This window comes from Clarias gariepinus, chromosome 13 (genome assembly GCF_024256425.1).
Source record: "Clarias gariepinus isolate MV-2021 ecotype Netherlands chromosome 13, CGAR_prim_01v2, whole genome shotgun sequence".
Lineage (NCBI taxonomy): Eukaryota > Metazoa > Chordata > Actinopteri > Siluriformes > Clariidae > Clarias > Clarias gariepinus.
This window is the reverse complement of record NC_071112.1, coordinates 23,385,536-23,412,796: the sequence shown is the minus strand read 5'-3', so window position 1 is coordinate 23,412,796 and position 27,261 is coordinate 23,385,536. Positions and strand designations below refer to the sequence as shown.

At 37.7% G+C, this 27,261-nt stretch overlaps 2 protein-coding genes across 2 annotated transcripts; one reads left to right on the top strand and one right to left on the bottom strand.

The window, feature by feature from the left end:
- The first annotated feature begins 1,912 nt into the window (after window positions 1–1,912).
- Window positions 1,913–13,318, top strand: LOC128535874 (sushi domain-containing protein 6-like). The gene is made up of 9 exons (XM_053509954.1): window positions 1,913–2,019; window positions 4,688–4,832; window positions 5,110–5,301; window positions 5,621–5,815; window positions 6,693–6,884; window positions 7,130–7,324; window positions 7,459–7,597; window positions 9,900–10,264; window positions 11,976–13,318. Exons 2-9 carry the CDS (start codon window positions 4,718–4,720, stop codon window positions 11,999–12,001), a joined length of 1,419 nt encoding a protein of 472 aa, XP_053365929.1. The 5' UTR covers window positions 1,913–2,019; window positions 4,688–4,717; the 3' UTR covers window positions 12,002–13,318.
- Window positions 13,319–15,026: 1,708 nt separating this feature from the next.
- LOC128536111 (hepatic sodium/bile acid cotransporter-like) lies at window positions 15,027–23,042 on the bottom strand. The gene is made up of 7 exons (XM_053510273.1): window positions 22,944–23,042; window positions 20,451–20,504; window positions 19,833–20,275; window positions 18,909–19,113; window positions 17,436–17,614; window positions 16,112–16,311; window positions 15,027–15,274 (listed from the first exon to the last, which is right to left on the bottom strand). The coding sequence occupies exons 3-7, from the start codon at window positions 20,228–20,230 to the stop codon at window positions 15,231–15,233; spliced, it is 1,026 nt and encodes a 341-aa protein (XP_053366248.1). The 5' UTR covers window positions 20,231–20,275; window positions 20,451–20,504; window positions 22,944–23,042; the 3' UTR covers window positions 15,027–15,230.
- Window positions 23,043–27,261: the final 4,219 nt, after the last annotated feature.

The following is a 27,261-nucleotide window of genomic DNA, read 5'->3' as shown; positions in this document are numbered from 1 at the left end:
ATGTGGAAATGGCTTGGAGCGAGGTTAGGACTGTATGGGGGAGGACGCAGCAAATTCCAGCCAAGTTCTTGTAATGTGTAAGTGGTGCAGATGTCAATATGAGGTTGTGCATTGTCCTGCAATAACATAACACCTTTGATGATCAAACCAGGACATTTTAAAGGAAAGGGCTGTTAAAGAGGGTCCTGGTAGCCCAGTGTTTTGTGAGCTGCGATGACATGAAGCTCTGGTTTACTGAGAAACTTTCTAAGCTGATGTTATCCAAGCACCAGTGGAATGATTAAATAAGTGTATTAGTGTAGCAGGAGATTATATATAGAAATAAAGAGAGTTTTTGCTCTTATCACCATGCAAAATTAAAAGTCCAGAATTGACATGAACACCCCTCATATAATGTGCCTGCAAAATAAGCTCACAATCTCTCTCTCTCTCTCTCTCTCTACTACCCACATATCCTGTACAGGGTCACATGACGCTAGGGGACTGGGAGACACTCTGGATGAGGGTGCCCATCAATTGCAGCGCACACAAGCACTCACACACTAGGGACAATTTAATAATGACAATTAGCACAAACTTTGGATTGTGGCAAAGTTGAAATTGAACAAATTTTGGACTGTAGGAGAGAAACTGAAGGACCCAAATAAAAACCCACCAAACATGAGGAGAACATGAAACCTCCATGTGCACAGATCCAAACCCCTTAAGCCCTACGTTGCTACCAAGGGCAAGCTTAAGCATTCTGAATTTGTTGTGGAGCTTTTAAAACTTCACCAGTGTCAGTCACCGTATCACACCCCTATGAATTAGACCACTCGAACTAGTGGTTGCCTATTGGGCAAATTTATTAGACCATAATAAGACACATCAAACAAATGAAATCCGGTATGATTTTTGTGAGCACAATACATCAAACTTTTACAGCTTTTAATGGTAAGGAATAACAATGTAAACTTTTATAAGTCAGTGTCCCAAAAGACATCAGCCTGTGTGCATCGGAAACTGTGCAACTGGTGCTATTCTGACCACATGCGTTACCACGTCTGCGATTTTATTATAAACAGCAAGTTAGAACAAAGAGCGAACATAAAATTCTGCGTGAAACACTAACCCTAACCCTAACCCAGCTCGACCGAGTGCATGCTCAGCTTCAACATTCTCTGCATTGTCGTTAAGAATTCGTCCCTAGGGGCCAGATTGTCAATAGCGAATTCTACTGCCAGGTTTTAAGGTGTCAAAAGACCCTGAAACAGGATGAACAGGTGCATTATTCTTTATCCCACAGTTGACTAGTACAAAAAAAGCCAAAGATAAATTCTGTGTATATTCTGTTATTAATATGTAACTAATTATTAATCTTATTAGCATTGAAATGGATGGAAGAACCCTATTAACACATTAACACCAGCACAGGGACAGGAAATTCATGTAGACAGGACATGCTATTTGAAAAATGATATACATGTTTGAAACTGTATAATGACAGTGTGGAAGTTTCTTTTCTTTGGGTTCCAGCTTATATAGGGAAATTAGGAAGTTTGTATGTTAGATAAACAAGCGTTAAAGATGCAAACAATTCCAATAATTAGGTCTAAAATCATGAAAATCGCAGAACTAAATCATTTTTGTGTGTGTGGACTTTGCGTGTTCTCCCCTGTGCTTGGTGAGTTTCCTCCGGGTACTCTGGTCAGCAAATTGCCTGTAGCATGTGAATGAGTATGTAAGTGTGCGTGTCTGTGTCCTGTAATAGATTGGCATCCTGTTCAGGCTGTACCCCGCTTTGTGGCTGAAAAGCAGAACGAAGAGGTCAAGACCCAGAACAAGTCAAGCCAAGTTCAGGGTTTTTAAGGAAGGTTGGTCTAGAGAAATCAGCTTAAAGAGGCGGAAAGATATGTTTGTGTCCAGCAGGTGGCGGTAATGCAACTACAAACTGGCTGCCGAACCCTCAAGCAACCTTAAAGAAGATAAAGCAGGAGGAGTAGAGGAATTAACCTGCTAGCTGCCTTTCCACGTACAAAGGTCAGTTTATATATACACACCAAAAACATTCGTGTTTTTATAAAAATAAAAATAAATCAGGATAATGTGTTAACCATATGATGCTGGAGTCTGACGAATAGTTTGTACTTTCTTCACATCGACGCTGAGCTAATACTGACATCCTAATGAAAACAAACCTGCGCTGTCTTTAAATTCAAAGCAGAGGATTAATGCGCTTGCTAACCTGTGAGATGATAGCTCTAACTTCAGTCATTCTTAGTGTACAGCAGCCGAGTTTTTTAACTCAGTGCTACAGGTAATAATAGCAAAGAGAACATTGTGTTTTTTTCAGATAGCACTGACGGCTAACGCTAGCTAGCTATTGTCTCTGTTTCCTTTGTCGCTAAAACAATGAAGATACAAGCTCTATAACGCACACAGAATAAAAAAAATAACCATTAAACACGAAGACGTGTATTATTGGGGTTGTTAAGGTATTTAAAGTTATGAATAGCTAAACTAACCCTCTAGTGTTTAGCTGAGGTTTTGTAAACAATGAAGCCGTTAGCCGTTTCCGGTGTTGCTAAGTATAGCGTAAGTCACTTCCGGGTTTTATTTGTCTAATAAATTAAATAAAGGGTGATGCTGTTGAGGCCACGTCGACATTCACGGAGTGGTCGGATTTATACGATATGAGGAAGTCGGATTTAAAGCCCTGGTGTGTGTGTGTGTGTGTGTTTGGGTGGGCGGGCGGACGTTCGGCGCAGCCTGAGCACTGAGGTCATGTGATCTGCGGGGTCAGGCTCACCGACTGTTTTCAGGGGGGTGTAGTCAGTGTATGCTCGCAAAAAAAACCCTTGCCTGAGGTCATGTACTAATCTGCACATGTTACATGAAGGAAGATTTATAAAAGCCTTTTATGATGACACCAGAGGGGGCGCTGTTGTACTTTGATGCTTCGACTGAATGCCGAAGGTATCACAGCCGTGAAGATATTCAGCACAACAGCACGGCCTTCGAGTATTATATTGCTTTTATACAGTTCCACAAACATCATTTATTATAGACAGATCACGATTTGTTTCTTTATTTAACCTGCTAATTTGCTCTAGATCTACATATCCTTCCGCGACAGCTAGAGCTTGTAACTGACACTGTAATTAATAGGTGAAATATTGTAGTTTTTAATTATATATAATATTTTTAATATTATTTTTTATATATATATATATATATATATAAGTTTTTTTCCCCAATGTAGTCGTAGCCAATTCCAACCCATCATTAGGGCACCCCCTAATAAATGCATAACCAAATATGTAGATATGCAGACTTTTAGCTCTATTCTGCACAAATATGTACAGTCCCTTTGTAAACAGTATATATTTTCATATCCTGCTTTAAAAACTGTTTCCATTGTATTTATTCTTTTGATATATGTACAGTATATGTAAATTTGTCTCTTCAATGCTGTTCACCACAAAGCACTTTTTATACATGTCACAGCTACTAAATGTTTCATTTATTTATAGTCCCAACTTCAGTTTCACTTTCCTGAACTAGTTAACACAGAGTAAAGCAACATATTTGGCCACACCCTCTTGCTTAGATTTTACAGTCAGTAGGTAAGGGACTTGAGTACAATAGATTATAAATAATTTAATATAGAATTAACTATGGTAGCACTGTGTCTCACACCTCCATGGTTGAGAGTTTGATCCTCACCTCAGGTCTGTGTGTAAGGAGTGTGCATGTTCTCCATGCGTTTGATTTGTTTTTTTGGGTGCTCCAAATTCCTTGTAATGTGAGAGTTTATGTACTGTATGCGCTCTGCAATAGATTGGCATAACCTGTCTTGTGCCATGAAGTCCCTTAGGATACTCTCCAGGCCTCCTACGACCCTGTACAGGATAAGAGTTATAGAAAATGAGTGAGATAATATAATAACTATTTATGTATTTACCAAATAGTGTCAAGTTAACATTTTGCATACAAAATGCCCATGCTAGTACAGAGACAAAGCAGCTTTTTTGAAACCTTTGTTTTGTCTCAAAAAGGTACAAAAATAAATAAATGAAACAAAAATACTATAAAAGTGAAAAAACACATTAAATATGCAATTAAATGCAAAAAAAGAAAAAAAAAGCTTTACTGATGAGTTTTTGTTTTTTCCTTCTCACAAAAGTATATTTCATGGGCGGGTGTTAAAGTGCTGCATCCTCATTGGCCAGTTGCTGACAGGTTGGAGTTATAGACCTGCTTCCTTATTGGCCAGCTGTTTAAAGTCTCTTAGGGTTAGGGTAAGAGACTCTCAGGAGCACCAGTTCTTTGGAATAAAAAAAGCATTATAGCATTTTCAATTCTTAATCAGTTGTTTTTATTTGGAAGCATTTACATACAGTCATTTAATATTTAAGGTTTAATGTACTGTTATTCTTAATGGTTAGGCTACAATCACTGCTAGGTGCTTTAGAGAGGAAATGTCCATTAGTGCAGGCTAATGTAAACTACATTACTCGCATGGTGCAAAATCTTTCACCGTCATAATGAATTTTTAGCACAAGTCACCCGAACCTGGTTAAGTAGCCTGTGAGTATTAATGCCAGTGAGTACCCCATGCTGCACATTTATTGCTGTAGAAAAAGAAGTTTTATATAGTGGATTTCAGTTTGTCATGAAGGATTGTTAATACTTTACTTGTCTACAGTAAACCGTAACTCTGCCGCTGAGCTGTAAGATGTCAGAGGGAATCACTGAAGGTTCTTCTTCGGTCGATGCCTCGTTGTCACTTTCTACCTTATCTTGGTCTCTTTTGCTCTTTGTGAGTTTGCTGCCTACCACACAGGCATCAAGTAAGTTCCCTGCAGCCAGTTATTTTTGACACAGAGTTTTGTCACAGAGTACAATTTTAGTCAAACCATTTAAACAAACCGTTGGGCCAAAATACACCATTACTTAATTAACTTAATGATTAAGTTAATGAATTTAAGATGATAAAGGTGTTATTGAATAAATTACTCCACCCCTACCTTTGCCCAGGCTATTAATTATGCTTTTCCTTCAGCACTGAACAGCTACATTTTTTGTTCTCTAGCTTAATTAAAGAATAAACAATGTTTTTTGTACCAGGTTGTGTGAGGCCATTCTCCGTTCTGCATGGCCGAGTGAACGTGACCGAGACAAACAGAGGCTCATTGCCTGTGGGCACTGTGCTGCAGTACACGTGCGATTTGGGCTACACTGTGGACGGACCCAGCATTGTTGTCTGTACCAGAGAGGGGCTGTGGTCCTCTGGCCCACCACGCTGCCTCCACAATAACTGTGAGTTCCTCTCTCGTGACTTGTCAGGAAATTTTAAAGGATTATTGAAGGGTAGCACCATAAATCATAAACGTTTCCTAATGAGTGTAAAACTTAACCAAGCTGAAGCGAATTCCAAAATAGTGCCATAATAAGCACTGACGCATGCCGAGCCTATTTAATGAACTGCTGGAGTATTTGGGAGAAAAAAGTATTCAAAACATTATATATATAAAAAAAATAATCTAAACCCAGGGTTTTGATGCGAGTCAGTATGTAATATTACAGTCATAATGAGTCATTTGTTTTTATGTATGATTTTGTAATTTTCCATTACCAGACTGTCCCCCGCTATTGGATCTGGAGAACGGGGGTTACACTTGCCACCCATCTCCATGCCATCGCCTGACCCATGGCACAATGGTGGAGTTTTTCTGTAATGAGGGGTACACACTTAGGGGAGATAACAAATACCTTACCTGCCAAAAGGGAGAATGGAATCATCCTGTGGAGGTCAGCTGTGTCCTCAGTCAAGGTCAGTGTTAGAAATTGGATTTAAAGCTGGCTGTTTTTGTGAAACCTCATTATACCTTTTTCTGTGTGCACACTTGCCATTGCTTTCCAGAATCGGAATGTGTCCCAATTTTACTGACATGAGACACAGATCAGGCATTACACTAACACAAAATCAACCGCCTTCCTCAGTTACACAAAATCTCCTCATTAGGGCACCAACCGCAACTTGCCCAACTTATTGAAAGCAGCTCATCTCCTGGACTTGCACTATGGTGTGACGTATGGCCTCTTGTGTATGTCCAGAAAAGTGAAATGTGGTCCAAAATCTTAAACTTTTTAGTTCAGCCATAGCATTTAAAACATTAATATTAAAACCATCTAGGTTTTGGGTTATCCTTGTGCCACTAGAATGGCTCTGGCCTCTTCTGGCATGTCTTCACAGGCCCTCTGGGATGTGCTTTTGTGTCTGGCAACAGGGTGATGGCGTTGGATGCTTTGTGTACTGTGGGTTGTGTAGTGGGGCCTCCATACATTGTACTTGTTTGTCTGGTGCACAATCGAATTGGGATCTGGGGGCAAAAAAAACAATAGTGCACAGTTCATCTGTCAGTGGACAGAATGTTCAGCCCTATCAGTGTTTTTAAAGCCCTAAAAGGTTTTAGCTAATGTTTGTCTGGTGCAAATTTTCCAGCTGATGCTGTGCTCGGATTGGGTTACACTGACAAATAAAAGGATTATTTTACTAAGATTTTTTTTACAGTACTGTATAATGTGGATTAATTTCTGGAACTCTAAATTATTTCCTAAATAGTCATTGTACCCATCCCATATTATTTTTGCTAGTTATTTAGCATTAGCTAATAAACTTTTTTTTTTTGTCTGCTTTTCCGGACCAGGTTGCGTGAGACCATTCTCCATCCAGCATGGAGATGTAAATGTGACCGAAACAAACAGAGGCTCGTTGCCTGTGGGCACTGTGCTGCAGTACAGCTGTGATTCGGGCTACACTGTGGATGGGCCCAGCGTCGTCGTCTGTACCAGAGAGGGGCTCTGGTCCTTGGACCCACCACGCTGCCTCCACAATAACTGTGAGTTCCTCTTTACCATTTTTAGAGCTTCAAATTACTCATAAACCGATGCTTCTTAAAAACAAATATCCTTAATATATTTTTAATCAGTTCTTTAGCTATTAAAATTCAGAAACATTCCACATGAATAAAATCACCCGTTTTTGTTTAAATTGTAAAATTCACTGAAGTATGGCATTATTTCTTACTAGGTCAGTTTCACTTTCAGAGTTTTGTTCTGTAGCAGTTTATCCTGTGTGTTTCAGTGTGCAGACCTCCATTTAAACCAAAGAACGGTGATTATAACTGCCATCCCTCTACATGCCATGATCTCAGCGATGGCACTGTGGTGGAGTATTTCTGTCACGAGGGCTACACACTAAAGGGAGACTACAAATATATTACCTGCCAAAACGGAGAATGGAACAGTCCTACGCAGCTCAGCTGTGTGTTTAGTCAAGGTGAAGTCTCACTTCAGACCAATGCTCATTCTTTCACTTCAAATTTTATGAGCCTGTTTCGGCTTATTTGTAATTTAATGCTAAAACAAATCTCAGTAAGAAAAGCATGTAAGAATAAATTATGTTCTGTACAGAAACACACACAGCTCCTGTGTTGGGAATGAACACGCTGTCCATCGTGGCCACCACAGCCAGCTGCGTGGCACTTGTCCTCCTCCTAATGGTGGTGCTCGTTTTACTGCAGCCCAAACTGAAGGCTTTTCATCATGGACGGTAAGCTTACTTTTTAATTTTGGGTTTTCTCATTCTTAATATAACAGCAAACAAAAACAATCTGTTGAAGCCATTTTTCTTGGAGTGGATGAGTGATATCTGGGGATTTAAAATGTATATACAACACTGTATTATAATTTATTTAGGCACATTACTGCTTCATGACTGTATTGAAGCAAGTTAACACTCCAGTAAATCATCTTATTTATGACTACTCTTTTTTTTTTTTTTTTTGTTTTTTTTGTCTTTTGTGTTCTCAGAACATATTAACTGTGAAAACTTCATGATTCTTAAAAGGGTAACACTAGTTACTTAATGGCAATGAACTAAAAATATGAAATGATGGCTCATTACAGTTCTTAGACTTAATTCACAAAACTTCGACGGGGGGGGGGGGACATTTGCATGTGCTACCGTCAGCATTTTTTTACCTGAAATGTTCATCATCTTCTTTCTGGTGCTCCCATTAAGGGGTCACCAAAAAGGACCATTCGTCCCACATACAACTTGGAACAGATTTTACACCAGATGTCCTTTCTGACCCAACCCTCCTATTCTATCCAGGCTTTGGACTGGCACTAATCATGCCGTGGCTGGGTTTGAGGCATTGCCTAAAAAACAAACTCAGGCCTTCCCCATCGCAGGCGAAAAAGCCTACCGATGAGCCACCAATGCTCCCAGTAAACCTCGTTAGTAGTCCTTATGTACTGTAGGTTGATTACTGATGGCTCTTTTACTTCTTATGAAAATGAAGTTATTTTGACCGCAGAGGGATGTCCATTAAAGTAAATAACCTTTGGCGGACAAATGCGTATGCACCAGCAGGGCAGGCTGTGGAGTCCACCAGGTGGAGCTAGTAGTCCAAATGATAAGGTGATATACTGTAATACCTGTTTGATTTGGTGCACATCATTTTTACAGCATTAGCCTTATATGATAAGATACAGTACCAGTCAAAAGTTTGAACACACCTTCTAACTCAGTTTTTTTCCTGATTGGTATTTCTTTCTACATTGTAACACGTTGATATTGAAATGTGTCTGTTACTTAAGCTCTGTAAAGCCTTCGTAACGGCTCTGATATGAGGTGCTGCTTGTTAATTGGTGATTTATTTATTAATTTAGTAGTTAACTAGAAGTAACTCTAAATGAACTTCTCCTCTACAGTTTTAGTCTTGTTTTCCTGGAAAGGTCTTCATGGTGCTTAATAGGTTTTGCAAATGCTTCACAATACTATTCCTGCATGAACTGTTTCTGGTGTGTCCAAGCTTTTGACTGGTACTGTATTTTGTAATGTTGTAATGATTGGTCAAATATGACAGCATGACCATGACTGATTAAAACCCAGTTGGCTTGATAATATGTATAATTCTGTGGTCTGTGAGTGAAATAGTGATTGAAATAATTAAACACTTTTTGGTCAAAGGGGGCATTGGATTTACTTTTAATGACCATTTTAACCTTTTGAGTGTAATAATTAGTACTGATATTGAAGATCTTTCATGCAGTGCCTTTAGGAGCAAGTTAATTTGCTTTCATTATAAATTGGGCTCCAGCTTGGTGTTGAAACGTCTCTTTTTCTTGCTTAAATTATTGCTTATTTGTGCAATGTCCTTCCTCCTTTTTCCTCTCTTGTACATCCTGCTTTGAGATTTTGGTGTTTATATACCATGTTCAGAAGCAGCTGTGATTTCTGTTATAAATTAGAGATATATGAATTACCAGCGATCACCCGATAGAATATTATCACGATTCCTAGGCAGCAATTTGTATTGTGATTCTGTAAGTATCATAATTGTCTTTCACTCCTACCGTATGGGATGCTGTACTGTGTAAATAGAGCTCGCCACCTGTAGGATTACAGAGGAACTGCAATATTTTACAACTTTAAATGCAAACTTGAAAATTCATTTAAATAAAAAATTATCTTGTACTCCACGTGGCTATATATAAATAGGCACACAAAAGAATCTCAATATGGTACTGAATTGTCCCCCCAATCTGTATTATAAACTGTTGATTACACTTCGATCTAATTCAAAGTCTGGCCTCTGACTAAGTGAGAAAGTACTGAAAGTTTTCTTTAAATAGCAGGTAAATAAAGCTTAACTGGCAACAGAGGCGAGTATATAATGGTACAGACGGGGCACATGGTGTAAAGCGTGACACAATGCACAATAAACCCACAAAAGTTAATACATTTTAAGCATCAATATTATACAATTTAATAATAACTTGGATACGTTTTAACGTATACATGTTAGAAAATATTTGAAGTTAGTTTGCACTCTCCCCTGCTGTAGGCGTGATCAGGAACACTCCGGGCAGCCGGTGACCATCATGGTGGAGGGTGTACAAGTTACCTTGCCATCCTACGAGGAGGCTGTGTCAGGAGCTGGGGGTGCAGTTTTGTCTCGACTCCTACCCCAAACACAACTAGAGTCTTTGGAGCATGTGTTAACCCAGGCCTCAACAACACACACTGAGCTCACGGAGACCTCAGCGATACATCAGCCGTCTTCCTCATCTTCGTACTCATCTTCCTGGAGTTTGGATGGAGCACAGGGAGCTACAGCAGTATCCTCAGGATTTCAGTGCCAGAATCCGGACTTGAGTCACCAAAACAGTTTAGTGTCTTTACATGGCTCTGAGCAGAACCTCGCTGATGGTAAGAACTCTCTATACTTTTCTACTCTTCCTTTAACCCTTCTGTTAATAATTTTAAGCTTTTCAGACAGTTTACAAAGTGTCAGTATTAAAAATGGTGCCTTGAAGTATTTTATATACATATAGGATTCAACAAATTTGTGTCCCCCAGGGTCAAGTTCCTCCCTTGCATGAATTGGATTGTTAGGTGAAAGGATGAGATAGAGATTCATTAGAGATTAGAGAAGGGTAAAGAGTTGTGAAGAATTCACCAATGCACAACGGGCGTTTTCGAGAACACTTCACCCTAAAGTCTGGTTCATTTTCATCAATGAGAACAAAATCGTTCCGTTCTTTAGAACTATGTCCGAGTCCACTGGAAAGAAAGATGGGTATGATACAGTGGACTCAGGGACTGATCAAATCAGCATACCATAAGTGGATGCGACATCATCAATGCTCTTTATCTCCTTCAAAATCTGTGTGCATAGCACACAGCTATCTCATCTTCTGACCTACACAGCCAAAATGCTGATAAAGTAGGAAGGCACGCGAGAGAGTTGCTCTTGGCATTTTTCCTCGAAAATATCAATAATATTAGGCATAAAGCAAAGATTGACCTCATCGCTCTCTTCTTCTCATTGTTTTATGGTGGCTCTCAAAACAACTAGGTGCAGATTCCCAGCTCCTGTAATGGAGGCTAAAAATACGCAAGTGTTCCTCAGTAGGGAGAAAAAAAATTATTGTGAATTCTCTCCCTTCCCTATTCTCTAATGTTTCTCTCCTCCTTTCATTATCTCCATTTTCACCTAATTAACCCATTCAGACAGGACATGATCTTTGACCCTGGAGGATAAATGTTTCTGCAATCCTACCAACTTCCCTCAGACTGAAGAAGCTACATGGATGAGTAGTGGAATGTTTCAAGTTTACAAGAGAGTTGGGATGACCCAACTTTCAGATAACATTGATGCTACTTGTAACCTAAGGCTAATAATCAGTTAAAAATCATGGTGAAGCTTTCTCCAAGGAGATGCTTATATGTTGACATATGGAATCAGTCTCCGTGTCAATCAGTCTCAGTGTCAACTCTGTCAATATAAGAGTTAATGAGGTTTCCACTATGAGTGAGTCTTCGGGACAGAGGGCGTTACCTTTTAGGATTCTCAGTAACCTGGAAAGAAAGAGCAGTTGAATATTTGTAATAGTTTAATGGAATTATAAGTGTAGCCAGCTAATTTGATTACATTTTGGATTTAATCCAAAGAGAGTCAAGGTCACAGAAAGGTCAAGTCATTTGAAGTAGATCTTATTTGGCAATCGCTTTCTTACTGATTAAATTGTAACTAAAACTTCAGTTAAACCTTGGATTGCGAGCATAATTTCTTCCGGAAGCATGCTTGCAAATCAAAGCACTTGTATATTAAATTAGAATTAGCGGGCTCAGTTGTTATCTTGTCAGACAAAGCACATGCATACTATTCGTATATCAAGTCCTTGCTTGTTTAAAAGGTAAAAAATGATTACAAAGTTTTGCTCTTCTTGCAAGTTACTCGCAATCCAAGGTACCACTGTTTAGGAATCCTACATTTTAATATAAACTTTAGGGTCACAGCATACTGCAGTAGTTGATCATTTTTATCCCAGACATATCAAGGATATTGAAAGAACCCTGAATGTCGTTCAGAATTGTGTTTCATAATTAATCACTGTTCCTTTTCTCCTCCCATTAGACATTCCCTTATTAAAGGAATCCTGAGAGATTCTGTCGCAGCCTGTTGCCGAGGCCACAAAGACTGCAGCTGCACACGCCTGCCTGCTGTGATCTGACTTTCAGCTGTTTCTCTGCAACACACAGCCCATCTCAGGTGATACTGTATTCGACCGATCTGATGCCCAGCGTGAGCCACCAGTTCTGTCCAGTTAAAAACTTGCTAATTATTTACACATATATGACACACACACACTCCTTCACAGCTTCGGTTTCCTCTGTGTCCTTGGACATGTAGCAAAGACACAACACTGTATAGTGAGCAAATGTTTAATTAAAAAAAAAATCTCTTTTTTGTAAGTAAACACATTGCTCTGAAATAAAGAACAGATGCCCCACAGCTTTCACACACCCGGACACACTCACACAACCATGGTACCACTTGACTTGTTATTGATGCATTCAGACTTGTGCTAGCACTAAGTGGTTGTTTGTTTCCTCCTTTTTGTTTAAGATTGGAGAATTGAAAGCATCGTCACACTCATTGCTAATTTTTTTATCAATGAAAATTATTTTATGGTATGCACCCTGATACACTTTAACAAGGGCTATTTCTACCCTCATAGTTGGTTTTATTCCCTATTTATTTGTCACTGCCAAGCAGTATTTAAAACAAAAAAAAGTTAGCATGTTTATTAAAAAAATGACCCAAGATTAAATTATGAGGCATGTGACTTAGTTTTTAAGAAGCGTTAGTGTAGGATTGAAGTGGTCCGTGATGTATGGAGTTAAAAAAAAAAAAAGCATGGGTTAGCTCTGGAAGCATAAACACACTGTAGGCCCTTCAGTAGCACACCGATTCATCTCCAAGTTTTTCATCCACGCAGCGAGGCTCCATTTCCTTAGGGATTGGCTGAATTTTAGATTTTCACAATATATCTTGAAGCTTGAGCAAATGTACTTGCTTTGACAGTATTGCAGGCTCATTAACGTTTTCTTTTGTTCATATGTTAATGTGCATTGATGTGCATTAGTACATTTTTTTAAATGACTTTAAATATGAGTGCTATTGATTAGCATTGTAAAATTAATTTTTAAATTATGTAAAGCAGGCAAGTTCATAACCTTGCTTTAATGAAGATCATCCTGATATCATTGCTGGAGCAAACTCTGGATAATTTTATGCCAGTTGATTTATTTAATACCAAAACAATGATGTCATGTATTGTATAATATCTGTTTTTCATTTTGTAACCAGAATAAAGTTACTTGCCAAGCATAGGAGTTTTAAAAAGAAAAAAAATAATTTATCTCTGCATTGTAAATAAGTGTTCCTGATTAAAAATCATTTCACCTACGAAAAAATGTTCTGTTTGCATTTTTGTTTGGATAGTGACAAGTAAATTTATTTATTTTTTTACCACCACAGTGGAATCAAGTGTATCCGAAGTGTGGGAAATACACCTGTATACAGTCCGTTTATTTTTTTTTATAGGCTCAAAAGTAATCAATCTGTTGACTTATTTGCCTGTTTCAAGGCGAGTTGTAGCCTGTTTCTTAGTCATTTATAACAATTAAAAGAAATACTGTATTAATATACTTGCAAGCGGTGATGATCGGGCCCAAGCACAAGCGCCATCACCACCCCGGGGTACCAGAAAGACAGTGGGCACATGAATTTTAAAGGGAAATACCTATTACTACCATTATAACACTTTTAGACTTTTCACAAACTATGATGTAATACGGTTGATGGTATTGTGCTCGGCCCCATCAAATATGTGTGGCTAAATCAACAATTTGGTACATCAAAAAAGCAAGAAATGCATTGAAGAGCAAACACCAAAAGACCTTGAAAGCCAGAGTAGACAACTAAAGTGGATAATCGCAATTCACACTTCACAACATTTGTGTCATAAGCAATTTGAAGAAGGAGGATGTGTCATTGTCAAAGCCTACAATCAAGAAATGCCTTTTATAAATGTACAGTAAGTACAGACAGTTTATCTCAAGATGGGACACTCCAGAACAGAAAGGCCAGATTAGGTCTAAATACAGGATTAAAGACTAACTTGTACCCCATTGATTGGAAGAGAAGAATATGCGTAAGGAAAGGAAGGGCTTGTGATCCAAAGCATACCACAGCATCTGTCAAACATTATGGAGGCAATGTTATGGCACAGTTATGTATGACTGCCAGTGGAACTACATCACTGGTGTTTATTAATGATGTAACTGCTGTTAAAAGTAGCAGGTGAAGTGTGCAAAACTGATAGGACAGCGCTTGAAAGTACATAAGCATAATGACCCAAATCATACCAAGAAAGCAATTCAGGGCTAAGAAACAGAACCTCCCTATAGGGCCAAGTCAGACATCTGACATCAGTCCACTACAGCTGCTTTTTACATTAAAAACATTTACATTTAAACTAAAAGCAGAATGACCCACAAACAAGCAATGTCTAAATGACTGGCAAAGATGCACAAGAGGGAAAACATAGCATTTGGTGACGTCCATGGGTTTCAAACCCAAACATTTTCCCTCCAAAATACTACAAATAATACTAATGTTTATGATAGTTTGTTTGTAAAACCTTGAACCCATGACAAAGGACATACTTTTGAGTAATTCCTAAACAGTTATTGTAATATTTTTGTCCAATATTTTCAGTACACGTCTTCACTGTTTGCTCACTAATTAGTTGACAGTAAAATTGTGTTACTGTACTATACATATATACCAGTATATACAGTACCAATCTACCCTCCAAATTCTCCAGATATCAATCTGTTCGAGTATGCATGGAATACACTGGACAAACAAGTCAGATTCATGGAGGCCCACCTCATAACCCTCAGCACGCAAAGTATCTGCTGCCAATGTCCTGCTGTCAGCCTTCACAGCAGACCACCAAATGCCCCTAAGGGCCAGAGCTGCCCAGATGGCACAAAGGGAACCTTCACAATATTGGGCTTAATGTTGGCATTGTGATGTTATTTCTGACTTGTGTGTTTTTGTGCGTATGTATTAAAGCATATAAAAAGTGCATCTCATTTTGAGTTTGACCTTTATTTTAAATAAACAAAATCAGCCTTTTTGTTTAAAAAAAATGTAAAAGTCATCTTCAAAAATCTTAGCATCTTTTCCCTTTTTTTTATGAAAGTTCCATATGCTCTGTGTTTGGAGTAGCTGGAGAGCTCACCTCAACCTCCACACCAGCTGTTAATGCTCTGTATTATATCCCTTGTATTATACTGCAATCCAGATGAAGTCTTATTAAGACACATTCGCCTCCATATATTCAGCTTTCTTTACAGGATCTGCCACAAAAACATGACAATATTTCAATCATCAATAAAAAGTAGAAATCATAGAGATCAAGTTTGCTATGTGGAAAACTATTTTTTTTCCTAGTTTAGATAAAATAAAATTTGAAAAAATTCAATGTATCAGCTCATCAGTTGATGGCTTTGGAACAATAGAAGTTTTCAAAGCAGAGTCCTGATGGACCAATCAGAGTATTATTTTTTGTTTGTTTGTTTTTGGACATGACATGACATCATTATCAAAGTTATTTTATTATTGCATTCTTTTAGTTGTTAGTAGCCTGACTTGTCAATTAAACTGAATTAGTTTAATCTAAGCAATATACAAGGTGGCCCAAAAGTCTTTTTTTCTTTTCTTTTTATTTCAAACCCAAGATTATTTTAAAGCTTAAAAAAAAACAAGCCTAATGGTACTCAACTCTTATTATTTGAAGTCAATAGTCTATTAGAATCAGCCCCAAAAAACTGTTGCACTAAATAAAGAAATCATCTATGAATGTAAACATCAGTTTTGAAACTGTAAGAAATGTTGCAAGTCATCGATTTGAGCATTTGCCTGTACAGTAATTTATACTTATATAATTACATAAATGATGGCCTACAGATGGAGACATTTGGGCCAACCCGAGTATGTATATCATTTATGGATGTTAATACTCTATAATCAATGAGGTTGTTTTAAGAGTTTTTGAAATTTATTATACAGTCAATGAGGTCCCTGGCTACAAGATGTCCAAGAGTATGGCCTCTGATACTACAGGCCTTTTCAGGTCAGAAACCATATTAATAACCTGTTCAATTTATAATTGAAGGACTGGCAAGAGATCTCACCTTCGTTTGAGGGTGTAAACCTTCGGTACATTCTGAAGAGGAAAATAAGGAAGAGCGCTTCAGCACCCTGGAATACAATGTAAATGAGTGGAAAGAGATACAAGGGGCCGATTTCCTCTGGAGGGAATGCCACTTTCAAAATTGTTGAGCACAGCTGGATGTTTTGACAGCCGGTCTCCATAGCGATTGTCCTCCTGCATCTGAAGAGACAGTGGAAAACAAGTTGAACAAAATACCAAGACCATATGCACTAGATATGCTTTTATATAACAAGTTGGTTCAAATAACAAATGCTATGTTAGACATGAAAACTCCACAAAGACCTATTCAAATTGATATGTTTACTTAATAGCCAATGGCCCAAAAGCCAAACCCTAACCTGACCTTCAAACACCCCAGATCCCAATCCAGTTGAGCACCCATGGGACGCCACGCTGGAACCCACAGCACCCAAAGAATCGGCTCACAGTTTCCTGGTGCCAAATACCATAGCACACCGCCAGATGTCGGGGCTGGAGCTGTTCAGGTGAAGGCGAACCTACTCTACACAATACTAATGTTTTTCATTGTAATGTCATGGCTGATCAATGTACTGTATATCTGCAAAGATGCATTCTACAGCTGCATAGTTAGTTTATTTGTATATATATGTGTAATATGTGTGTATTGTTTATTTATAGTCCTAATATCTCCCCGGTTTTATTGAACAATGTTGTAATTACAGCTGTCCCAACTTCAACATTTCCCATCGTTTCACATGATGGTTCACTGCCAAGGTAAACATTGTAAAAAAAACAACAAAAAAAAAACATTAAATGCAGAGCATGTCTGGGACAAGACATTGCGTAATGTTCAAAACTCCAAGTAAATATTTTTTTAGGTATCTATAATATGTTTTTTCAGCGTCAGATTTCTTTAAGAGATTTTCTTTACAGGAGTGGAACCTGATGTATGCTGGTTAGGGTTAATGCTTTGTGCATTCCAACATGCTTTCCGACACCATATGGTTGTAAAGAGTGGACATTTACTGTAAATAACATGATGTCTCGATGTCACCTGGCTATTCTACCCGTTTGTGTTTTGGTCAGTAGATGATCCATATGACAGGGTTAGTGAGTGAGATTTGGTGTTGTTTGGTTGTTGTTTTGGTACATTAAGCCATGCTAATCTTCTTCTATGTTAAGCATTTAGAATGTCCTACAAGCTGGTTTGAATTTTTAAAATGAAGATGTAAAATCCTGCAACACTAGACTGATTGATTGCATTTTAGGACTAGGAAAGTACAGTGATGTTTAAATGCTTTAAGGGCTTTCTTGGTACTCACGGGCCATTCTGTTTGAAGATGATGGACATGGTGTAGCCTAACATGTAGCCTATGAAGGGCATGAGAAAAGCCACAGCCATGATTTTAGGTGAGAGCACAATCCATACTGTTTCTCTTAATGTGATGCCACACATCACACCAATCACCACAGTGGCTATGAGCAAGATGCTAAGACCCACCTGTTGAAAAATGAGCATTATTGACATTTCAGTGGATTAAATTTAGTGTGGCAGCACAGTGGCTTAGTGGTTAGCACTGGTGACCTTGCATCTTCAGGGTGAGGGTTTGTGTGCGTTGAGTTTGCTTGTTCTGCTTGGGGTTTCAAATTTAGTGTTGTAGTTGTTAGCAGCAGCCCAATTACAATTATTAAATACAATACAGTACAAAAATGTGATCATAGACGTAAGCCTTGCTTAAAGTCTAGTCTATATCAATGATGCATAAAGAGTCATTTTCCTGGATAGTCATTTAATTTGTGTCCAAAAGTGAATGCTTGAGGTCATGAACAAGACACTCTCAGATTTTTACTAATCCATTTAAAAAAACTCATTCATTTCCTCACCCATTCTCTATAGCACTAATACTGTACAGGATTATGGGAGGACTGGAGCCTAACCTATGGGTCTCAAGGCACAAGGCCTTGCATACAAGCATGTATACACTCACTCACACACACTATGGGTTGATTACCATATTCTAGGTGTCTTTGGACTGTGGGAGGAAATCCACCAAGTGTGGCGACAACATACAAGCTCCATGCAGACAGACCCAAGGCAGGACTCAGACCCTCGACCCTGGAGATGCAAGGTCACAGTGCGAACCACTGCGCCACTAATATTACAGATCTGTACAGAAGTCGGGCAAGGATGTCTTCCGAAAGCATTTTTACATTAAAAAATGTATATATAAATATATAGTCTCAGCTACAATTAGTGCAGTTTTATAAGGTAATTAGCTGCTTAGTTTTACTGAACATCCTGCAGAACCATCCACAGTTCTTCTGAGGACTTTGTCGCACCTACTTCTTTTTTCTTCTTCTTTTTTGTTAAGGGGTCTTTTACATAATATAATGCTTTCTTTCCTGGCTTACAGATATTTTCCGGTAAGATAATTTTTCCTTTTTGATGGAATACTAATTTATAATAACAAAAATATTTTCTGTACATGGTTCTGTACTTCCTTCAAGACCATCTTTACCAGACGGTAATTACTTATGTACATGGTTACTGCTACAACATCTTTATTTATTATCAATAGAAAAAAACAATACAATATCCATTAATCCATGAAGTCAAATAATAAGGAAACAGGAAAATAACTAATCAGGTGGAAAAGCAGGTCAGAATAAACTGGGTTTTTCTCCAGTGTTAGGGTTTAACATATGAATGATAATTATAAAACAGGTTTTCTCCCCGCCCCTCTCCCCCCCAAAAAAGAAAAGAAGCTCAGGCAAGTACCTGATTTGCAATTTACCTTGGTTACGATTTCGGAGTAACGTGGTGCCCAGTGATTGATGGCAATTCCTACAGCACAGGGCAATAAAGTCATGATGAGTGCAATAAAAATCCCAGCGTAGGGAATTGCACTCTCCAGACCAGAGAACCCTTGGCCGTACAGATACAGAAGAAGGGGCATTGCTCCTAATGCCAAGACTGTAGAGCATGTGGTCATCACGATACTGTGGAAGAGAGTTCCGTGTCACTTTTAACATCAGTCTTTGCAGGCATTAATAAAGCATTTAAACAAAAGTGTGGGAACCATGTAGTGTTTTACTAACTAGCCTGCGACGTCAGTGAATAATTTTCGGTTTTAATAAAAACCAGTTCATAAATACCTTATGTACTTGATCAGCAAAATTGAGAACCCATTAATCCTAAAGATTTTATAAAGTACTTTTACAATTCATTATGGTTGCTCCAGTAACAATAGAAAAACATGTTTGTTTTTTCTATTCATGAAACCATTTTGCTAGTTAAGGTAATTTTGGGGTAGCAGGGAAGTCTTAGGGTCTAAATGAGGCTAAGGGTTATCCCTTTCCTACTACATCATGTAATCCTCATTTAAATGATAAAATAGGTTTAGGGTTAGGGTAAGGGATGGGCAATTTGGGTACACCAATTAGCCTAATCTGCATGTCTATGGACTGTGGGAAAAAACCCACTAAGCATAGGGAGAACATGCAAACTCCATACACACAGAGGCAGAAATCGAATCTGGTCGGGAATCAAACCCGGACCCTGGAGGTGCAAGGCGACAGGCCTAGCCACTAAGCCACCATGCCACCATGGAATCCCTCATTTGGTACAAATTAAACCCTAATTAATTCACTTCTGTGTGCAAAAGAAATGTGAAAATCTCCTTTGAAACCCTTGCTAAATGTAGACCAGCGTATGTTACCTCAAGTTCATGTCTCCTTGTAGAGCTAAGGCAAAAATGTTGGAGAGATTTCCACCTGGACAGCATCCACAGATGAGTACTGTGATGGACTCAATGAGTCTGAGCTGGAGGATCTTGGCCAGACAGAAGGCCGTGAGAGGCATTATTCCGAATTGAGCCACCACCGCTATGGCCACACCTCTCGGCCTGACAATGTGGTGCTTAATCTTCTCTATCTCCATGGTGCAGCCCAGGGAAATCATAGTGATAAAGAGGATGATGATGGTGATGCCACTGATGGCCTTGTCCATGACTGGAGAGAAGGGGTGCTCGAAAATGGTGCCATTTCCCGATGTGTGACTGTAAAAGCTGTGGTTACAGCTGTAGTTGACGTATGTGTCATAATCTGTCACGTTCATCACTGCATTAGAAGAGTCCCAACAGGACTGACTCTGGGCTCACTACTGTAGATTAAAACATTTCTTTAATTAGTTTCTTTAATTAGTTCCTTAATTGGATAAAATACCCCTAAACTTCAAAGTAGTTTATAAACTATATAAAAAATGAAAGCCTGTTGAAGTGTAGCTATGATTTAAATGTATTGTAATTCCATAGATTTATATTCTGAAATGTTCCTACTTTTTTGGGTTTTGTTTTTAATCTCCAGTTCTTGTTGTTTTGCTGTCCTTTCTCCTTAAAAAATAAAAATAAAAAAACAAACGCATGACAAAAGTTGAAAAGGAAAAAAAATGTTAATTGAACAATTCACATAACTTATGATCAGAAGTTATGATACATAAAGAATACTGAACTTTTTCTGAGAAAATGAACATTACCTCTGGGGGTTTTGCACGGTTTAATTTTGGAGCCTGTTATTTACTCTAAACTCATCAGTTATACCAATAAAACCCAAAATTCAGCCCAATAGGGTCCCCTTTATCCACCAAAATAGCTTTGACTTTGGAAGTACACAAGCCTTCAAAAGATGGGCTGTGGAATTTGTAAGTTGCAAGGTGGGACCTCCATGGATCACAATTGTTTGTAGCACACCCTGCAGATACTGGATCAGATTGAGATCTGGAGGCCAGATCAAAAACCCTTGTCTGCAAAGCCCCATATGTGGCAGGCAGTGATGTGCCGAGTGTTCTGATACCTTCCTTTCATATCCAGCATGAACTTTATTCAGCAGTTTGTTTTACATTGTCTCTTCTATGGGATAGGACCAGACGGGTTAGCCTTTGCTCCCTATTATCTATTATTTTTGCATGATTTCATATTACTAAACGAAAAAATTGCAACTGTACAAGTTTTTTTGGTGATAAATTTGACTTCTATCTCTAAAATATATTTTCTTTTGGTCTTGTGCAGGTTAATAGAATAACTGTCATCAAATAAATACTGATATTTTGTACTAAATAATGATCACACTGAACGGATGAATTTCAAAGTTCATTTTGGTTCAACAGACTCAGTTAAAAAGTTAAAATTAGTTGGGCTTATTTGTTGTTTAGAAATTAGAAATGCCAGATATACTGTATGTCAATGTGCCATAACCTCTGTTAAATTACTGATAACCCTCTGCTTTAAGTGACAAGATAGGGAATGCGGGGGAATTTTGGGTTATGATGCAATTCTTGGTCAATTTCTAATACAAAGCATGAACTACAAAGTGTTCAAGTCAAACTGGGACTTTTGAATGTGCAGAATAACAGTTATTATATATTGCACTATAACAAAGTTATGAAAGTAAACACTAACTTTATTTTTCTTTATAATCCCCTGCTACACTAATGCACTTATTCGAGTGTTTCACTAGCGCTCGGATGCCAGCAAGGCAGAAAGTTCTCAAGCCATGACTTGAAACACTGGCACCCCAGGAACTCCTTTAATGATGTAGCAATGACTCTTAATTGAGTTTCTCTAATGTGCAAGTGGTGTCCCTAAATGATTGTGTGTACAGTTCTAACAGACAGATGTGTGTTTTGCAAGCTGGTTACAAGCTATCCGTTGATTTTCATGAATCAGTCGTTTCTACTCCCTGAATGTTGATGGGAACCACTGTAGTGGGCTCTGAGCCACCTCAGCAGGGATCGGCATTCACAGTACAGACATACGAACTTCTGTAAAGTGTTTGCACCACTCAAATGCTTTACTGCTGCAAAGTGTCATCACAAGTCTCAGTTTGACTTGAACATCTGGCCCCTCGAACTATAATAATTATTTACACATTTGAATAATTTTGCTAGTTTTTAGGAATTTATTTCTTGGAAGAGGCAACAAGTATCTGCCAATAGAACAAGAAATTTACACTTAAAAATTTGTAAACTTTGTGTAGATCTAATATTTAGTTTTGTTGTAATAATATGTTAAGAATGTCTGGTAATATTTTCACTTGCTATCACCTTTTTTCACATTTACATTATTTTTTATTAATTTTATTTTTTTTTTTATCTCAATGTGACAAAGCCACACTTTGAACCACATTCTCGTTACAAAGTATTTGTATGATAGGATATTTTATCACCTATCTGGCCCAGAGTTTCTAAGAAAATAATACCTAAAAGAACTTTTAGATAGCTGTTAGAGAAAGTAAAAAGGAGGTTACATCACTCTCCACTAGACATGCTCTATGCTGAAAGACATTCGTGCCAAAAAAAACAATCATGCTGCTGGTAGGGGGGAAGAGGTAACAACATCCATTCACATGATCCTGCTCACAAATGACCACGGACTTGCATTTACAGTGCTTTAATCAGTTATACTCCCCTACACATTTAGCAAATTATTCTTCTTTCAAAATTTAGTAAAACAAGAAAGAACGTACAGTCCGACCCCCTCTGTCTAAAACGGGTTCGAGTAAGTCAAGTGCATCTAACAAAACAGAAAATCCCGAATAGGATAAATCAGGCTGGAATCTAGGCATTAAGGAAAGTTCAAAGATCTACAGAAACATCTTGTGTACTCTTAGAACTTTGCAAAGTCATTTAAATTTCAACTTCAAAATTATCAAATCAATTTCATGCATTGGATATAATATATGTCAATAAATATTTAGTTTGTTTGTTTTTATAAATAATTGGGTAAAAGGCAACAATTATCCACATAAAAAATACAGCAAATGCCTTTTCTTACCTTTTTTTAACTGAATAAATGAAGCTAGTCTACAAAATGTGGTGCACCTCAAAAATCTCTCTCTCTCTCTCTCTCTCTCTCGCTCACTTGCTGTCTTGCCTACTCTTGGTCTTCTCTTTGACACATTCTCTACGCCTCTTGTTTCTTCTTTTCAAAGGCTTGGCTGTGAATTCTCTGTGCAATCACATGGTGTTTTATCGTCACTATGCCGTCCCCCTGGCATAATTCGACTTGGTTTCAGCACTTAGCCAAATCAGTACTTCTGTGCATCATTTTACTCCATGTACAACTGTTTCAAAAAATGTATGCAGTACTGTATATTTCAGTACAATTATTTGATATGCAGTGCCAATACCAAATTTCTATTTCGATGTTTTTGGTTATTTAACTCATTTACTACATTCTAGAACAATACTGGATATTTTAAAACTATGAAATAACCCATATGACATTATGTAATTAAGTAATTTAGTAAAGGCAACAGTCAGTTATTATTTTAAAACATGAAGATCCACTGTTCTGGAACAGTTCTTGCAAAAACAAGTGCATTTGCAAAACCCATCAAGCACCATGATGAAACTTATCTCATGAAGATCATCTCAGAAAGCAAAACCAAAACTTACCTCTGCTGCAGAGGAAAAAATCCCAAATTAACAGCACCTCGGATTAGACCTGTTATAAAGGCTTTACGGAGCATACATATTAGACACATCTCAATATCAACTGTTTAAAGGAGATTATTGTATATTTTGTGTTCTTTCAGGATAGTTTTACAGTATAGAAACAAATACAAATCAGGAAAGACCATGAAATTAAAAAGTGTGTTCAAACTTTTCACTGGTAGTGTACCAGTCTTTTACAGTTGTTATGTGACAGGGTTTCTAGTTCAGTTTGCCAATAAATCTGGACTGTAAATTTTAAATCATTTAAATTAAAATCAAAGGATGTTAAATCACTTCTATACAGTATATTGAACTACAAATGTTTTAATGTAAAAGAGAATTCTTTTGTATAACAATTTTTATTTCATATGGTTTCTACAGAGACCTGACCTATTATGAAACTGTAAATTCACCATTCATGGGTCGGTTTGTGATTTTTCTGAAAGGTTAAAATAAAATGAAACATCATCTACATGTGTACTGTATAAAGTGCCTCATGTGTGAAACCAGCAATGTGAAAAAGTTTTTTTTTGTTTTTCTGATAATTATGGGACCACTTTTAATAAATCACTATGTTTTGTTTTGCATTCACACTCATTGAGATGCTCACAAGAATGAGAACAAAGAGCTACGCCTGGTTCTCTGCCAAGACTCTCTGGCCACTTCTTGGAAATAACAAATCGTAGAATTGCACAATAAGCCCCAAATTTATGTTCTGATTCAGCAGTGGCTTCTCTATGCTGGTGTTCAAGACAAACTGGCACTTCTGATGACATTTGCTTTCGGTGTAAAGCAGGCAGTATTGGTATGGCTCCAGCGTACTAAGAAACTTTTTTAACCTTAATGGCATCCAAGCACTAGTGAAACGCTGCGATAAGTGCATTTGTTTAGCGTTTATATATAGAAAATATATAGAAAAATAAAGAAAGTTTTTACTTTCATAAATGTGGCCTGTTAATCTCAATCAAAAGTCCCGGTTTGACTTGAACTCGGATCATCGTTACACTGCAAACAACAAAAAAGACAGATGGTGCAAATGTTTTCTACTGACCTCTCTAGAATTGCATTCATATGTGTAATCTGTCCACTTTAATTACAGTGCAACACCTGTACACCTGCTTATACATGCAGATATTCACTGAGCTGATCATGTGGCAGTGCATCAAATCACACTTTGGGTAAGGTTTACATCAAAGATTAAGTTGGGGAAAATGCATGATCCATATGACTTTAAACATGGCATAGGTGTTAGTGCCACATGGATTGGTTTGAGGATTTCAAAATTCTGAGTTTTATATTAAAAAAAAAGTCATGAAAATATACAAAAATGGTGCAAAAAACATGCTGTGAGCACATTGTTTGCAGCCTAAAGCAGTTTTGTTGATATGAGACTTATTTGGGAGATTTGGCAGGAAAAAGGCTTGTAAGACAATACCAGGCTCAGATAATTATTAGGCATTGGCTGTCAATCAGAGCTCTTAGCAGTACCATGTATTAATTAGAAACACTGTATTTCTCATCGCTTAACTGTAACACATCTTTTTTAGGTTGAATTGTTTGGGAATCAGCTTTCGCATCAAGTCGAATGCTTCAATCTCCAACCTTCACCCCACTTTGCTAATGCATATTAAAAACATGGCTTGAGACAAACAAGGGACTTGGGCGACGCTGACAGTCTACCTTAAACTTTTTTACTACGTGATTGTGGTCCAGAAGGTCCAACCTGTTTCTGAACATCTTATCATGAGCAAATTTATCATAACTAAGCTTATCTTTTGCTTATCCTGTGCATGTTAGGTCTTACATATTTTCCCTCTGTATCGTTTACTAATTATTAATTTTTATGTCTTTGAGCTTTATCTCCTTGTTCTTTTTCTTTAGCAAGCATCTGTGTATCTATGCAATACACTAGCAGTAACACATCTCATACATTTTCAGGTGTGTTTGATGCTATTATTTTAAATGGAAAATCAAAATATGATTGGAAAATATATGTACATGTGGTTTAAAAAAATGTTCGAAAAACACCTAAGAAGCAAGCAGTTGCCGACCTTCTGACGAATTGAAGATAGTGATGAATATGTCGTAATAAGTGTTTCGCAAAACGTCCATTATCTAAGACTGGACGTCTCATAAAACTGATGAACTTTTCTGGTTGCTCAATATGCCTACTCATTCTAATGTCCTCTGTGTGTGTGTGTGTGTGTAAAAACACACCCAAATTAATTGATTTCTGTCTTTGCTGTAAACTTCATTTGACCAATGGGAGATTTTTAAGATATACACATAAATAGATATTATGCATCTAATTTCAGTACAGTGAACATGAAAACTCAATATGTTTTATTTTTAAATTCTTAAACAGACTCTTGACAGCAAAATGGTATAGTGTTAAGCGCTGTGGCAATGCACCTTCAGAGTCGAGGGTTCAAGTCACGCTTTCTGGTCTGTGTGCATGGAGGTTGCATGTTTATGCCAAATCCACTTCCTGTTTGGTAATCTGTCTGTGTGCGTTAAGTGTGTTAATGCCAAATACACATCCTGTTTGGTGATCTGTTCGTGTGCGTTGAGTTTGTTCATGCCAAATACACATCCTGTTTGGTAATCAGAAATCGAAAAAGTAGATCGGACGAAGATTACGTTTTGTCTTAAAATTTATTTATACCACTTCAGCACTGTTATTCTAGCTGTGAAAATATGAATTAATCCCAGTCAAAATATGCCTTTTTAAAAAAATTTTATTAATCTCTACTGGTGCAGGTCTTTGTTTACATTGAGCAAGTAGCTTATTAGCAGATTATTTTAAAGTAGATTAGTAAAATCCGGTACATAACTGTTCATAACATCGCATAACATTTTAATTTCACTTATGGTGCAGGTTAAACTTTAGTTTAAGTTTCAAATTCTGTGCAGCAGTTGATTAAAGACAAACCCACAGGTAGACTCAGTATGCTGTCAAAACTTCTGGTTCATAATCTAGCATGTAACTGTTCATAACTTTACCTCTCAACATGTTGACTTAATTTATATATTAATTTATTTCATTTATATATTTAAAACACCTAAGGAAATGCCAAAGTTTTAATAAGTTCTGTCCAGCCTATTCCAGGTGTGTTTGAGCTTAGGGCACAAGGCAGGGGAAGCCTGGGTTGGTGGGACGTGGGGGAACAGGCTCAACCCCAATTATATACTTCACTATACTGCATATTTGTATGGCATTGTATTCTATAACCAGAGTGGTGTCTAGTTATAGAAGTGTGAATATCCTCACATGCTGACTATTGGACGTTTTTGCATGATTAGCCTTCCCTCCATGAACCATTCAATCATGTAGTAGGTGTTTGAAATGAGAATTGGTTTCAGACAGCAATAAGAGCAGCACAATTATAGTTTGGACGCAAAGAGAGAGAGAGAGAGAGAGAGAGAGAGAGAGAGAGATTTCATTTAGTAACGTTTACCTTTGATTATAGAACACAATGTGGTGGCCAGTTCATGTGTGAAAATGATTCCTCATGCTCCCAGAGCCACTTCACAATTTGAGTTCTGAAAGATGCCTGTGCAATAAGAGCTAAAAAAAAATCCATTGATGTGATAACCTGGTCATTTAATACATTCAGATCATCAGCTGACTTCATTTTATTGCCACATAACTTTGT

Excerpts from the sequence above, each read along its gene's own strand:
- LOC128535874 (XM_053509954.1), top strand. The coding sequence starts at position 4,718 with ATGTCAGAGGGAATCACTGAAGGTTCTTCTTCGGTCGATGCCTCGTTG. Across the intron at positions 7,325-7,458 it reads CAGCTGTGTGTTTAGTCAAG|AAACACACACAGCTCCTGTG; the intron begins GTGAAGTCTCAC and ends TGTTCTGTACAG. Across the intron at positions 7,598-9,899 it reads AAGGCTTTTCATCATGGACG|GCGTGATCAGGAACACTCCG; the intron begins GTAAGCTTACTT and ends CCCCTGCTGTAG.
- LOC128536111 (XM_053510273.1), bottom strand. The coding sequence starts at position 20,230 with ATGAACGTGACAGATTATGACACATACGTCAACTACAGCTGTAACCAC. Across the intron at positions 17,615-18,908 it reads ACTCCGAAATCGTAACCAAG|GTGGGTCTTAGCATCTTGCT; the intron begins GTAAATTGCAAA and ends ATTTTTCAACAG. Across the intron at positions 16,312-17,435 it reads ATCTTCAAACAGAATGGCCC|ATGCAGGAGGACAATCGCTA; the intron begins GTGAGTACCAAG and ends CTGTCTCTTCAG.